Raw genomic sequence first — 11,606 nt, forward strand, 5'->3', positions numbered from 1 at the left:
TTTAGGAAGGACTTGCCCGATGAACCATTTCGTTGGGCAAAAATAAAGGCCCTTGCTTGACGAAAATGGTTTGTCAGGTAAAGGCTACTGTTTTATATCAGGCTGAGATCTCATATTCTTCCTGCAGCAGCTTAATTCCATTATTCTCTCTCCCTTTATCTTTCACAGTCACCATCTCTTTCGACCTATCTTCAACTCTCAAACTCTCATAAAGGTATGATATCCCCACTTATTTCGTATGAAAATTTATATTACAAATAGTTTACATGTTCAAATTAGTGAATTATATGTTTAAATTCGTGAATTTGTGATTTACATGTGTGAAATTTTACGTGGAAGGGGTTGGGAAAATTAGGGAGGTGGGGGAATGACGGGGTGCCAGGGTTGTAATGGTGGCTAGGATAGGTTTGGGAGGGTAGGGGAGATGGGTTTGGTTATGGTAGAAGAGGAACGGGTTGGGGGTGAAGCGGGGGTACGGGAAGGGTGGGGAGGGGACGTGTGTGGGGGAATGTGTGAGGGACGGGATAGGCACAATTGTTTTTGAAATATATAAAGTTTTTAGGAAATTAGAATTTTTTGATATATTAGAAATTTTTAGGAAAATGAAAGTTAAATACAACCCACAGTAAATGTGTGTGCACCTAAAGTCCATATGCAGTTGAATCACGCGATAGGAGCCATCATCCGCATGAGGTGCCCGATGACAACCTCTAAATGGAAAAATATCTTTTCCGAAGTGAAGTAGGCGATGATGGCAGAGCTCTTGGTAAATGTGTTTTTTAATTTAATATTTTTAATATTTTTACTTATTCGAGATAATTATTTATTAATTTTACTTGTCTTTTGTCTATTTTAAAACAACTTTGAGATCGACCTGGAACTGCCGGGTATGTCCAATTATACGCATAACCCAGCTGTGGAATCAGTCCTTCAAGGAGTGGAAGTATAATCTGCGTAGACATTACATGACTTTAGAAATTCATGATGAAGCTCTGACCCTCTGCCCTATGGTTTTAAGAATAAGACGGACGAGTGGCACTCACTTTTTTGTTATTTTTAGAATTTATAATTTCTAGAGATGCAAATCTTCTAGGATGACGTAGTTGGACGAGTGAACCAATTTCACACCGAGAATAAATTTGTTTTTCAATTTTAATATAATTGTACAAACATTTTGATTTTAATAATAAATTCTTTTTTGTAATATTTTGATATCTTATGAGATTAATATAATAAAAATTAAATAACCAATATTAAACATAATTTAACATAAATTATATATATATATATATGTATTTTTTTTTTAATATTAAAGCTCTTTTGTCCAACAAAAGTTGTCGTTGGGTAAGCCTTTTATATTTTTTATTATAAAACTTACCCGATGAAAGTTTTGTTGGGTTAAATATAATATATCTTTTCCGTAAATTTAAACTTTGCCTAATGAAATATTTTGGTCGGGCATGTGGTGTTCGTCGAGCAAAGTTGGTCAACACAGTTTTGCTCAACCAATTTGTCATTGGAAATTTTTGTTGGCCAAAGTGCTATTGTCCGACGGTTTCTAAGTTTTGTCGGGCAAAACTTTACACAAAGATCTTTGCGCAATAAATTTTGCCCGACGAAGGTTTGTCAGGCAAAACCTAAGACTACAAAATATGAGTTTATGGGACAAAAATAGTTCGTATGAATTTTGGTTTTTTTTGTTTTTTTGTTTTTGTTTTTGTTTTTGTTTTTGTAATGGAAAAAAGAAGAACAACAAATTTTAAAAGTCTTAATCTTAATATTCTATAGACATATATTTGTCCGACGAATTTTTCTTTTCTTCTATCACAACAACTACTTTAGAACTCGATCTATCGCAGCAAAGTAAAGACTGACAGTTAAGAAACAAGAATTCATGACCATAATTTCAACAAAAAAAACACTAACAAATAAAAGCAAGGCCAACCAACCCCTAAGAAAAAAAAAAATTTAAACACCCAAGAAAACAAAAACAAACAAAAAATTGACACATGAAAACAAGCACAAAAAAACTGACATCAAGGGTTTTAAGGATGTTTGTGCTGAAGGTGACTCCAAACTCATTATTGATTCCATTTTGAACAAGTACAAAACGCCTTGGCGATTGAAGACTATTATTGAGAACATTAGATTACTTGCACGATCTTTTCCTTCTATATCATGGGATTTTCTTGCTGATGTCATTACTAGCGTTGGGCACTCCATTCTTGATACTTTATTTGGAATAGGTCTAACCCACTATTGCTAAAAATACTTTTCTCTTCTATATTACTGGAAGCGGCGAAGTTTTTCTCTCTTTGAATAAATTTATTTTTCACAAAAAAAAAAAACCAATTAAACCAATATAAGTGAAAGCTAAATTAAACAAAAAAAAAAAAAGAATCACAATGAAAACTAACAATTATTCACTGACTAAAAACTAGAGAAATCAAACAGAAGATGGCTACACAACCTGAAAAGACTATACCTTGTAATTCTTACGAAGTTTCAAGAGGTGTTTATAAAGACTTAATCTTAAAACAAACGAACATCTTAAACCCTAGCAACAAACAGAAAACCAATCATAATCCTTATTCTACTAGAAAATCCTAATACATTAATATCAAAAATACCTTAACATAATAATATACAAAAATTGAATCAGAATCCTTATTCTACTAGAAAATCCTAATACATAAATATCAAAAATACCTTATAACATAATAAGATACAAAAATTGCTAACTTTTATGACAGTTAGAAAATGTCTCATTTTGACAATTATAGTGCATGCTAACTCAAGGAGTTGAATCCAAAACTTGCTGAGACTTTTAACCGCAAATTAAGTAATTAATAAGGAAGTCGGTATAATAAGACATTTGAAAAAATTAGTAACATAAAACTTCACTTTTATGCTTTTAGATTTTCTTTGAACAACAATATGCATACGATACGTGAATAGATGAAACTCACAAACATAATTTGTAGAATTGAGTTAATTTTCCATATTCTAATCTTTTGTTTTGATGATAACATAATTAAACAAACACAAGCACAGATATATAGCTCACCTAATGCTCTTATCTTTATTTGTATTTAAAAAGAAATATTTAGTCTGCATGCATGTAAAAGTTAGAAACTGCTCCAAAGTTATGGTTGCATCTATAACTTTTCTCAATTGGTAGAAAAGGGAAGAAGACAAAACTCAAAATGCATGAACTACTTGTACACAAACATCTTAACATTGCTTTAATCAGAATTGTTTACGTTTTATTAATTAAAAAGATTAAAAAAGAGAAAGCGAAAAGATATATACGTTGGGTGTATTGTATCGGGGCTTGGTCATGGTCATGCATGGAAGCATTTCCCAATGAGAGAATCGAATCAGCCCCCTCCTTTCTTTTTGCTTTTTCACAGTTTGCTACAGCCTTCTTTACCATTCCCCAAGAAAAATGCCATGGTGAGTAATCTTGAATTTTTATTCGATTTTATTTTTATTTCAATCCCCTTAATTATTTGAACAGAAAGCGAAGATTGTGAGGAGGAAAGGGGCAAAATGACAGTGAAAAAGCCATGCATAGCAGTACTAATGTACTACTAGTGACAAAAGAAAAAGAAAAGGATAAAAGATGGTCAAAATTTGAACCTCGAAGACTCTTCCATCATCATCCATCAGCTTCGACTATCTTTATCGAAACTCTACCAATTAATTCCCCCTCTCTTACTTTCTTCCTTTGGTTTTGATCTTCCACTACTACTCCACGTTCTCTCAATTATTAAAATTTGGACGTTCATTGTTTGAAGCTCCTTAGCCATGCAACGGCTTTTATGTTTGGCTTCGGCTATGTGCCTAGCAATGTCTTGGGCAATGGTGACATATCTTCTCTAATTTAGCGAAGCAGCTGACATGCACGAGTGTGATCATATTTTATGCATAAGATTTGATGTGATGTGAGAGGGTGATTCATGCGATTCATGGATATAATCCTGACTAATTTGTTTGGAATAATATAATATTTTTCTTAAAATGGAATTTTATTTGATACTTATTCTTTTTTTATACAATTTTTATTTTGATACTTTAAAATTGGAATATTATTAAGCGGAAGCATGCAGATTTAATTTTGAAATAACCGAGATGGCTAAAGAAAAAAGCTTGCCATGTGGAACCAATGACCAATCCTGATCCTAAAAAATACTAATGAGTATTGACCCAAAAAAAAAACTAGTGAGTCGAGTAATTAACATGTTGGTTAACCGTATTTTAAAACAAGAAAAAAAATACTATTGATGTGTGGAAATCATTTACATAATCATGTAAACTGCTTCCGACCTAAGATAATAAGCCTGTGAACTTACTAGTAGTTCAATGTATGATGAGGCGCAAAGGGAGGATTCGCCAGTTGGCTGGTAATTCAGGTTGTTTCCCTATTGATAGAAGCTTATATCCCTATCATCTCACTAGCTGACCTTTGATCCCAATTATTTTGAGGTCATGTCTATTATATATATGGAGTTTGCCACGATTTGGTACCGATTTGAATGGTATGAAGTAGCTGAGTGCTCCTTGAGCTTGAGAAGCTTTTGACCTAGTGGATTAATCGTTAATAATCTTATAAGGCATAGCATGCAAAAATCGGGTAAAATATACTCGAGAAAGATATGGAAAGGATCACATTTTATGATCGCTGCATTTATATTTATACTAATTGATGGCTTAACATATAACTTGTTCCTGTAATATCTAGGAAATTCAGCTTAGGTCAATAAATAATTTTGTATTTCATCATATAAGTAAAATTTTTTTCCCAACATCATATAAGTAAATTGAATATCTAGTAAATAGTCACTTTATTTTCAAACTTAGGTCAATGGATTTTTTTTTATCGTGTAAGACTAAAACCACTTACCCAAGTTTTCTCTTCATTTATCTCTCTCTAAATTGAAAATTACCTGATCCTAAAATATATAAATAAATAAATAATTGACCTCAAGTGAAATATCCCTTTACTATCTGGGGGTATAGGGTAGAAAAGAAATTATGGTACGTAACGTACCCTTTTGACATGGAGGAAAAAAATTTCGTTTCCAAGTACAAGAAAGAATATTAAAAAAACATTGAAAAGCAACCACCATTTTTCCTCGTATAGTGAGACCCTTAGGGTTGGGGGTGTTCCTAATTACATAAAACCATACTTGACCACTCCTTAGTTATAGATTTTGAGATAAGAATAAGAATGGTGGGGTCGTTTCTCGCCTATAGGGTTTTTTTATGTGTGAAGAATATTCATTTTGTAAACAACAATGAATTTTGTTCTTGCTTATCCAAGATCCTGACTCAACAGGAAAGCCAACAAGCTTGTTGGCGCAAATGAGGGTCCTAAATATATGAAATGGTCAAAAGAATTTGTTGTTGTTCATTTAATAATTAAAAGTATGATATTAGCTGCAAGGTTACGCTCTGTTTAGAGGTTACAATGCAGGCTATTTGCCTTTTGTGGGGACGTGACCAATATTATATATATATATATATATATATATATATGGTACAATTAATTTAGCAAAGTCAAATCAACATGTTTTTCCTTGCCCAATATGCTGTACAAATGCATGATATTATAATAAGGAACCCGACTTTATATACTTTGAATTTCGATTATCACTATGTTTCCTACAATATATGTAGGCTGATGGAAACATACAATAACGATGGAATTTTGCTCCAACTCTCATCTCAATTTCGTGTAGAGCAGTATGCCGTTTCACTGCGAATCATTTCCAATTCACTCAAAGGGTGCTAGTAGTGGCGAAGTAAGGAGTTGTCATGAGAAAAGGGGGTGGGGTGACAAAATTTAAATTGGTAAAAAGTTTCGGAAAATGTAAATAACCAAAATCTAAATTCTAAACATCAAGCTAATCATTTTAACGACAAATAATGACAACGCCAACCAAAAGAACAAGACCATGAAAAACAATAAAAACAGAGAGAGAACCTAAGACTAGTTCAATTCATTAGACTCAAAATATCCCATGTTTTTTTCATTCTGTTCTGTGCTAATTTGTACTAAAACTAGGGCATTTATAGATATTGGAATACGAGGTGGATGCATAAAGTAGGGCATTTATGGAACTAATTAACTAGAGAAATTTATAATGAAAATGTTCTTGCATTTGCAACCTCTAGAAACCCTATAGAAATTTAGTATCTTCAGAATCCCATTTCAATTTCTCTTTATCTCTTTTTCCTTATTTAGTTCTTTTTTTTTGGTGAGATATTCCATTGTTCAAGGAAGGCAAAGTGATGCAGAGAATATCAAAAAAGAAAAACCACGTACCTAAACCTCTACTGGGTGCAATCCACCACCCGCTTCTCGAGGCCCTTAAGCAAGTATAAAAACCTCCCGAACCACATCACTTTAATCACCAAATTCCACCATAACTAGTTTCATCTTCTTCAGGCATTTTTATTCAACTTTGTTTTCATAAGGTGAGGCTTTTTCAAATTTCAAGTTCACTCTTGGGCTTTTGTAGGTTAGGTTAGTTTGTCTGTAAAGAATTTGAAGTTTGCCAAAATGATGTTGTAATTTTTTAAGAGGGCACGGGGGAATTTCGTTGCACTTAACTGATACATTATTGTTTTTATCATATGTCTGAAATCTAGAAGTCCAAATTGAGAAAGATGAGCAGGCCAGGAGATTGGAACTGTAGGTCGTGCAACCATCTCAACTTCCAAAGGAGGGACTCGTGCCAGAGGTGCGGGGATCCAAAAAGTGGGGAGAGAGTTGAGTACGGAAGAGGTGGTGGTGGTTCATATGGATTCACCACTGGTCCGGATGTCCGCCCCGGTGACTGGTACTGCACCGTTGGCAACTGTGCAGCTCACAACTTTGCCAGCCGCTCCAGTTGCTTCAAGTGTGGTGCGTCTAAGGACGAATTGTCCAGTGGTGGCGGTGGCGGCGGCTTTGAGGGGGACATGCCTAGGCCACTCAGAGGGTTTGGTTTTGGCAGCGGTGGAAGTAGCTCTGGTCGCTCCGGATGGAAATCTGGAGACTGGATTTGTACAAGGTTAAATTTGCAAATTTTATCATTTTACTGATTAGTCACAATATCTTTCAATGAATATGTCGCAATATTACTCCCATATTTTATCATGTTTGCGTATATTACCACTTTACCATGTCATGAAAATAATGGTAATTGTTCAATTAAATGGCACAGACCAGGGTGCAATGAGCACAATTTCGCTAGCAGGACGGAATGTTTCAGATGCAATGCTCCAAGGGACTCCAACGATGGCAAGTTTCCATTTTAACTCCTAAAATTTTCATGCTTTTCGGTGAGTATATGCACAAACGTGACTATTTTGAAGTAAAATATAGATAACAAAGAGATATTAACTCGTTGGCGTAAGATAATGTAAGACACGGAGCATTCCCTCTCAAACCCCAAAACAAAGCTTTCTACACTGTGGGAGCTCACCACTCATCCCTTATTCTTATTAAACATATATTTACTTTCAAATATTTTGTTTTTCTTAATTTTATTTTATTTTTATAATTTTTTAAACTAATATATAAATATGATTCTCATCTTATTCAGGCACTGCTGTATTTTGCTGAAGGAACTGAGAAAAGAACATGATTCCCTTATGATGACATGAACTACCTAGCTAGCCACTATAGTGGCCCAGATGGTTCACCCTCTATATTTTTTTCCTTTTTCAATTCCCTTCTCCTTCCCCACCTTCTTTCCATTTCCTGGATGTTTATCTTTTTAGAGTGCTTAAGTTGAATTCTGATGATGCACTTTAACTAAGCTACATCATTTGGCATTATTTTGTGAGCTTTCTTATGATATGAAAGGAATGTAGTTTTCTAGTACTATTAATCGAATTAATTCTCTGCTGTTATCTTGGATCATTGAAGCATCTACTTGCTGCCGGTATATTTGATTGATTAATTACTTTCTGATACTGATTTCTAGAGAGGGGAAAAGAGGAGGATATGTATGAAGATGGAGGAAGATGCTCCATCCCGAGTATCAAGAATGCTTTTATCCTAAGAGTGGTCCAACGAATATTTGAGTATTTAAAAACTGTAAACGAGTATATATATCTATCTGTGAAAGCAAGCTATATACCAACGGATAAACAAAAAAAAAAAAAAAAAAAAAGGAAAGAAAGCAAATATGCACCAAAGGAACTGTTCTCGTGTTCACATGGAACTCTATCATGCTACGCTACAAGCTACGCAGTTCAAGAGATTCATGACCCAAAAGTGCATCACATTCCTTGAATTGTTGCCCATGAATTTCCATACAACTGCACACATTTATTGTGACTAGTTAGCAAATTTCATATCCACATTGAATTATATCATGTTGTGAGACGAGCTACGTAGCTCAAGGTATTGGCAACCTCATACTACAAGTGAAGTACAACTTTCTGGTAGCTTATGAAAGACTTCGTCGTGTCACACCCTTCGACCTTGTGAAGTACAAGATCACTTAAGCTCAAGTACACTGCTCATGGAACCTTGCCTCAGTTGCACACGCATGTTCTAATTTCAGACGACTTTCATTCGACCAATGAAGTCAACAACCAACTTGGCAACGCCAGCATCACATGGTCAGGGCAGTAGAGCACAATAAACTCAGCAACTCAATGCCCCAAAAAGCCAAAACCTATGGCCTAGACTAGGAACGCCTGCTTTTATCAAGGCTGTGGAAACAGTTCACACTAGGGGTGGGTTCGATTTTTTGCTAAAACTGAAAACTGAACCAAAGTTATATTTGGTTCGGTTCGGTCCATCTTTTTTCCGATTTTGTTCGGTTCGGTTTTTATCGGTTCAATTCCAGTTCCGGTTCGGTTTTGATTTTTTATTTTATTTGATAAAAGATGAAAATTGTTTTTGAAAAATAAAAAATTCACAGGGAGCTGCTGGGGGAGAATTGAGAGTTCTAAAAAATTCTCTGCCTATGTACGAATGTTTTGCATACAAACACATACATATATGTGTGTGTATATATGTTTGTATGGTGCTTTATTGATTTGCAGAGGTATATGCAACAGCACAAGGTGGAGCTCTCCGCAATGGCTATTGCCACAATTGCAGAAACTCCGGAAAACAATAGGATGGCTGTTGGCAAAAAAATCATGACATTAATTGTTGGCTAAAAGGTGATTCTAGGGGGAGACCTAGTCCAAAAAGGCAAGATTGAGGTAGAACATTTTGGGTCTAAAATTAAGTTGATGATTGACTTGAAATTGGGTACAGAAAATGAATACCTAACTTAAATAAATAAATAAAACTAATATATATTTAATTTAGTTCGGTTCAGTTTCCAAACCACCAAAACTGAAACTGAACCAAAAGTTTTCGGTTCGGTTTGGTTTCTTTACTTTGGTTTTGGTTTTTTGAACCCACCCCTAGTTCACACTTTTATGGCTAAAATTATGCAAGACACTTGAATCAAGCAAAGTTTCACGAACATCCAAGGCAATTGAATTATAAGGATGGAGTAAAGAGAAAAAACAATTTATTAAATTTCTAGCAAATTGATAAACTCGCACAAAAGCCACCAAAATCTGACACAAGCTAAACAAAGGAGAAACAAAATCTAGATGAAAAAAGAAAAAGAATTTCCAAGCATTTAAAGCTAACTACCTATCAACAGCTTAGATGATCTCGGGCTCCTTAGCAACCACCTTGCATTTAGCAACTCGCACTTCTACCACTTCATCTTCCACAACTACTATCTCAGCAACTTTACCCTCAACTGCTCTATCTACATCAGCAAAGGAGTCAAAGTCGAGCAGATCCTCCAAAGGGATAGAGGAAGTCTTCAAATCTTTTTTTTAGAAAACTCATAACCAAGCTACCTTCCTTGAAAATGGTCAACAAATCCCATCTTGTAGAAATTGACTTAAGTCTGAGTAAGAGCACTTTCATGATTCGCCTTCTTGCTCTTTAACTGCTTATTCACCTTACCAAGGTCTTTATTGACACTCCATAACTCAGCATAATCTTTATCCAAGAACTCATTGGTGAGCAACATGCCCTTCAGCTCCTCATCCTTGGACGCAAATTCATGGGTTCTGAAGACAATTCATTTTGTTGGCAGAAGTGATAATTTCCTGATCCTTGCAAAGTAAGCAGAATGAAGCTCCGAGTAAACCTTATCCAGATCTTGGATTCTCAGTGGGTCTAGTTCTTTATCATTCTGTGTTGTTTTCATTGGCAATCGAGAAGTAACAAGCACAAGTTTCCAATCCTTATTTTCTTGGTGAACTGGTTCCAGCTGTGCCGAAGTGAGGTAAAAGTAATGAACCCCTTCAATTTTAACTCAGCAAGCTTGGCCTCTAGAATTTCAATTTTCTTGGCAGAATGAGCTTTAACTGCTATTACAGCTTTAGCTTCATTGGCATCACAAATCGTATCCCTATCATGACAAATGGTCTCAACAATTAAGATCAGGGTCTTTTGCATTATAGCAAGGATAAAAGCTCTTCGTTCATCAGGAGGACACTTCGAAAAGACACTCATCACACTACTTTTCCAACACATTCAACAAATTTATTCCAAGCAGCTGAATTTATAAGCAAGTCAGAATTGAGCAGCAAGTGGATATAAGAAAAGTCTTCAGGTATATAATCTTTTAACTTCTCATAACTGCCATCAGGAGTAGTTTCCTGTTTCTTGGCAAGCAACTTTGACATGACAACAAATAGAAGAAACAGGCTTTGACGCCTCTTTAGCAGCTAAATCTACCTTCCCAATTCTTATAGCAGGTGAGCTTTTCAAAAGCCAATCTAGACTTAGCCACAGATGGACGTTTTACTTGATCTCTAAACCCAGACGCTTGGGGCAGCACAGAACTATTACATTAAGCAATCTTGTCAGCCAAGGTTTTAGCTCTTTCAGACTGGCAAACTTCATAAGCTCAACTACTTCCTTTTTATCATTTGAAGGAGAAAGATCGATGACAAGCTTCCTTGAGCAATAAAACTCCCACGAGTAGCATAAGAAGTCATTGGTTTCTTCTCAATTGATGGCTCATGGGTAGGTGACAAAACTACTTTCTTCTTTTTACTAAAATTGGCAACAAGCTTGACAATAACAATCGGGGGAGCATACACTTTTTCTTAATTCGCTTAATCTACTATCTAGGTGGCAGTTCATCTGTCTCCCCACGAAGATACACATTCTTCATGTTAGGCTTACTCTTAATCTACTATCTAGTTTAAGTGTGATTATATAAATCTTAGATTAGATTTTATTCTAGATATTCTTTCCTATATGGACTTGTATTCCTTGGGGATGAAGGATTTCTTCTCCCTCTTATTACTATAAATAAACGCACTACGTAGGGAGGAATAACACACATAATCCCCTACAATTCTACAAACACATCTCTCTCTCCCTTCTCTCCCTGTCGCTGGCCTTTTCCTCTTGTTATATAAAATAGGCTATAACACGTTATCAGCACGCTCCTACTGCTATGCTTAGGAATCCGACGAGGAAGTTTTCTGCATTAAACTATTTGATCCATATCATCATGCAATCAAGTTCTTCCAAAATAACGGTTTTTATCTCAATATTTTTGCAGCCC

At 35.2% G+C, this 11,606-nt stretch overlaps 1 protein-coding gene across 2 annotated transcripts; it reads left to right on the forward strand.

Annotated features, from left to right (window-relative positions):
• Window positions 1-6,436: 6,436 nt before the first annotated feature.
• Window positions 6,437-7,892, forward strand: LOC137716751 (RNA-binding protein involved in heterochromatin assembly dri1-like). 2 transcript variants are annotated; one of them, XM_068456129.1, is made up of 4 exons: window positions 6,437-6,483; window positions 6,658-7,061; window positions 7,215-7,291; window positions 7,596-7,892. In XM_068456129.1, exons 2-4 carry the CDS (start codon window positions 6,676-6,678, stop codon window positions 7,613-7,615), a joined length of 483 nt encoding a protein of 160 aa, XP_068312230.1. In that variant the 5' UTR covers window positions 6,437-6,483; window positions 6,658-6,675; the 3' UTR covers window positions 7,616-7,892. The 2 variants fall into 2 exon arrangements, with proteins under 2 accessions (XP_068312230.1, XP_068312231.1); XM_068456130.1 differs by having other exon boundaries at window positions 6,442-7,061; window positions 7,215-7,332; window positions 7,596-7,867.
• The last annotated feature ends 3,714 nt before the right edge of the window (window positions 7,893-11,606 follow it).

The sequence above is a fragment of the Pyrus communis genome, chromosome 15 (genome assembly GCF_963583255.1).
Source record: "Pyrus communis chromosome 15, drPyrComm1.1, whole genome shotgun sequence".
Classification (NCBI taxonomy): Eukaryota; Viridiplantae; Streptophyta; class Magnoliopsida; order Rosales; family Rosaceae; genus Pyrus; species Pyrus communis.

Bases quoted from the DNA above. Each gene is read 5' to 3' on its own strand.
- LOC137716751 (XM_068456129.1), top strand. From the start codon at position 6,676: ATGAGCAGGCCAGGAGATTGGAACTGTAGGTCGTGCAACCATCTCAAC. The intron at 7,062-7,214 runs GTTAAATTTGCA...TAAATGGCACAG, and splicing joins GGAGACTGGATTTGTACAAG to ACCAGGGTGCAATGAGCACA. The intron at 7,292-7,595 runs GCAAGTTTCCAT...CATCTTATTCAG, and splicing joins TCCAAGGGACTCCAACGATG to GCACTGCTGTATTTTGCTGA.